Raw genomic sequence first — 3,528 nt, forward strand, 5'->3', positions numbered from 1 at the left:
TAATAATAATAATAATAAATAATAATAATAATAATAATAATAATAATAATAATAATAATAATAATAACAATAATAATAATAATAATGATTTTAAAAAAATATTTTTTAAATGTTCAGTGATAAGTGATAGGTGAATAATTAAAGAATGAAAAACTAATCTGTTAAAATTAGGTCGTGCCTCTGTTTATGGGTAATCGCACGGACCAACCGCTTCATCATAAAGTGTATATTTGGCACGTAAAATCATAGAATGAAAATATTAAAAAAACAAACAATAAATAAATAAATAATTAAATAAATAAATTAATAGATAAGTGAAATAATGATAAAATACAGGAATTCAATGAATTTATATATATATATATATCAAGGACATCTATACGGAAGGACGCGAAACGCTGATTTCCTGAGGTTTTTAGCGAAGGCGATGTGATTTCATTTCCTATAATCCAATTTTCCCTATTTTTCTTGATGGAAAACTATAAATTATACATTGTATTTGTTCACAGGCAATGCACAAGCAAAAAAAAGCGCAAAAAAGCACCAAAAAATGATATAAGAGGCACAACAGTAACAAAAGTTGTATATTAGAGGATTTTCATATAGTGGTACACCACATTGTCTAAGATTTTAAAAAATTCCCATTGCTTTAAGGTACTGATTGGAGATGCAAAATTTGATGTATTTCTTTTTTTTTTATATATGCTGCACACTGTATGGAAATCCTGTTGTCAAAAACAAGCACTCACTTTGGTTATTCCGCGAGCCGAGCCTTTTTAAGGGAAGTTTGGTATAATGTGGCATTTTTTTCATGATCCCTATCCAAATTTTGAATGCCATGAAGGAGGACATTTGCCAAGCGTGTGAACATCTGGGTTAAGGATGATATAGGAGTAGACTACTTGATTCACTTTTACAACCAAATTTCTTTTCTGTATAATTCTATCATACATAGCAAATCTGCCGTCCACAGGCAAAGCGACGTAACTGACACTGACAAAATCGAAATTTTAAAAATTATTTGTCCCTCAACAGAGAGCATAACTACACAATACAAATGGTGTATTTTCCATCTGTCAAATCATTGTAGTTGAGAAATCTTTCTATAACACCAACAGTTTTTTAAATTTTTTCTCGGAATTGAAAAAAGTGAAGATACGCCGCTCTGCCTTTGGACGACAGAAATATCTGGGAAGGGCAATAAGAAGAAACAATTCTGATGTTATGTTGTGAACTCTTAGGCCTATTATTGACATGAAATTCTAATTTATCATTATGATAGTGTTTATTTATCTTATACTATATAATTTTGTATGTGTATGTGTGTGTGTGTGTGTGGGGGGGGGGGGGTGGGGGTATTTCAAGCAATAATTAAACTTTAGAAAAGACAATAAATGATAAACAATTCCACTTACTCCTTGGGATGACAATTGAAGATTGTAATAATCATCCATCATTGACAAAATTTTCACTAGTCTGCGACGACAGCATGCCTTGTGTCTTGTTTGTTTAACAAAACAAAGACCAACCCTGACCAGCTCAAAGGTTGACTGATGTGGCACTGTCAAAAAGCCTCTTGAGACCTCTTGAATAAATTGACTTATTTGACAGGATAAAAGAGGCTCATCATCGGAATAGTTCACCTCTACACATTTCCTCTCCAGCCAACCCGCCACATATGCCGTCGCACTCTCTTCTGTATCTGACAGTGTCACGCTTTCCAGGCAATTCTCTATGGATGAAGCGTCTTCCATCCCTAATGTTCCTTGACAGGCGTGCACATTGACAGAAGTATCCGTCTCAATAGAGGTCAAATATGTGGCTGCAAACCGTGCCAAACGCTTTTTAAAGGCACAGAAGACATCACCCGCAGACATGAATGCATTGGCCCCTATTGCCTGCCTGTAGACAGAGAACTCCCCTTCAATTCTGTCGGATTGGATTTCTCTTAGAAGAACATACTCAAAACCGCTTGAAAGCAAATGATCTCTAAGAGAAATCAAACCTTCCATAGTTTGAACAAGAGCCCTCCGCGTGTCGTGGGTCAGGCACTGCACTCTTTTCTCGCCATGTCCTGAGTGTGCCGATTTAAACAAGTCATGGAAATTCTCAAGACTGGTTGAATGGCCATCTTGGACAGACCGGCAAGGATCCCGCAGTCGACAGTCCATCCCTTTCTGTGAAACATTAACTGTGTTCCACCAATTCAGAACTTGGCGCATGAAATATGATGTGTCAATGGCACCTCTTGCCTGCAATGCAGCAACTACCCTGTCGTTGAACACCTTCAACACGTGCTTGACATTCTGAAGTTGAAGCCGAGTAGGATGGACGGCAGCATGCGTTAAAGGAGTGCACTTCAGGATGCTGTCTTTCTCAGCCTGGTGGAGTTCAATCACATCAGAAAATGTTCCAATATGTTGATTATCGAAAGACAGTTTCTTACATTTTTCTGTGATCCAGTTGTTGCGGATGCACTTCAGGAGATGAACAGTGTCATATAATAAAATCCAAGTACGCTGTTCATTTAAGGGATGAATGGCCTGGGAGTCGGTTGTCCTGACAAACAGCTGACAAAACTGTTGATTTATTTTGTGGTTGTCAGTAATCGAACCAAGTACAATGCCACCAGATTTCTCAACTACAGCTGCAGCTTCTTTAACTATCTCAAACTGGTAAACTGCAGTCAATTTGTAGACCGGAGTGACTGAGACCATGACACTGGGTCCGCCGTGAAGCCATTTCATCATCACACACAGCATGGAACTCGCTTTGCAGTCTGGATTGTTTTTTGCCATGCCACTCAAAACACCACCAGAATAAGCAATGGTGGGGCGAATTTTCACTTCATCAATGAGAAGTAGACAATTTTTCTGATAAGGGTTACTTTTTAAAAATGTTTTTATCAATACTTGCTCCACGCCAGTGGTAGAAATAATACACTGAAGCTTGCGGGCAGATGGAAGGATTAGGAATTCGCGAAGGACTTCATAATTTGCTTTGGGGAAACATTCTAAGGCAAAACAATAATCAGATACGGTAAATGTTTTATGGCATAATAATTCTAGTTGTCTTGTAAAAAAATTCAAGCGTTTGGCTTTTTGAATGTCATCCACAGAATCAAAATTCACATTTAATTTCAAAATAGAAACAACTTTATCAATAACACTATCAATATTGTGTTCATATGAGATGACTGAGTGAACAATGGCAAAGAATTGAGAAAAGGTGCCCAGACCATTATTGGGATTGAGGATTTTCCCAAAGGCACATTGATTCCCATTTTATGTGCATTCAGTGTAAGAGGGGAGCACAGTGTGGCCTTATCATGAACAATCACAGATGCAAGAGTTTCACTGTAATCCTCAGTCATGAAAAGGCAAATAAATTTGTCAGAGGTACGGTTAATAATTATGTTGTCATACTTTTTCTTTAGCTCCTTATCAGGATTGAAACTACTAAAAGATAAAATTTTGTCTTTCTTCACAAAATAGTCTAATTGTTTATCTTCAGTTTTGGGTGGACGAG

The 3,528-nt window shown here is 36.8% G+C and overlaps 1 protein-coding gene across 1 annotated transcript in view; it reads right to left on the bottom strand.

Annotated features, from left to right (window-relative positions):
• Window positions 1-641: 641 nt before the first annotated feature.
• The window catches only part of LOC144969146 (uncharacterized), a 3,172-nt gene continuing 285 nt past the window's right edge, over window positions 642-3,528 (bottom strand). Inside the window, exons 2-3 of the mRNA XM_078908254.1 lie at window positions 1,416-3,168; window positions 642-871 (exon numbers count right to left, since the gene is read on the bottom strand). Coding sequence (XP_078764380.1) covers window positions 755-871; window positions 1,416-3,168 — 1,870 coding nt within the window. The 3' untranslated portion in view covers window positions 642-754. The remainder of the gene's footprint in view (window positions 872-1,415; window positions 3,169-3,528) is intronic.

This window comes from Berghia stephanieae, chromosome 3, assembly GCF_034508935.2.
Source record: "Berghia stephanieae isolate SIO BIC M18660-M18661 chromosome 3, UCSD_Bste_1.3, whole genome shotgun sequence".
Lineage (NCBI taxonomy): Eukaryota > Metazoa > Mollusca > Gastropoda > Nudibranchia > Aeolidiidae > Berghia > Berghia stephanieae.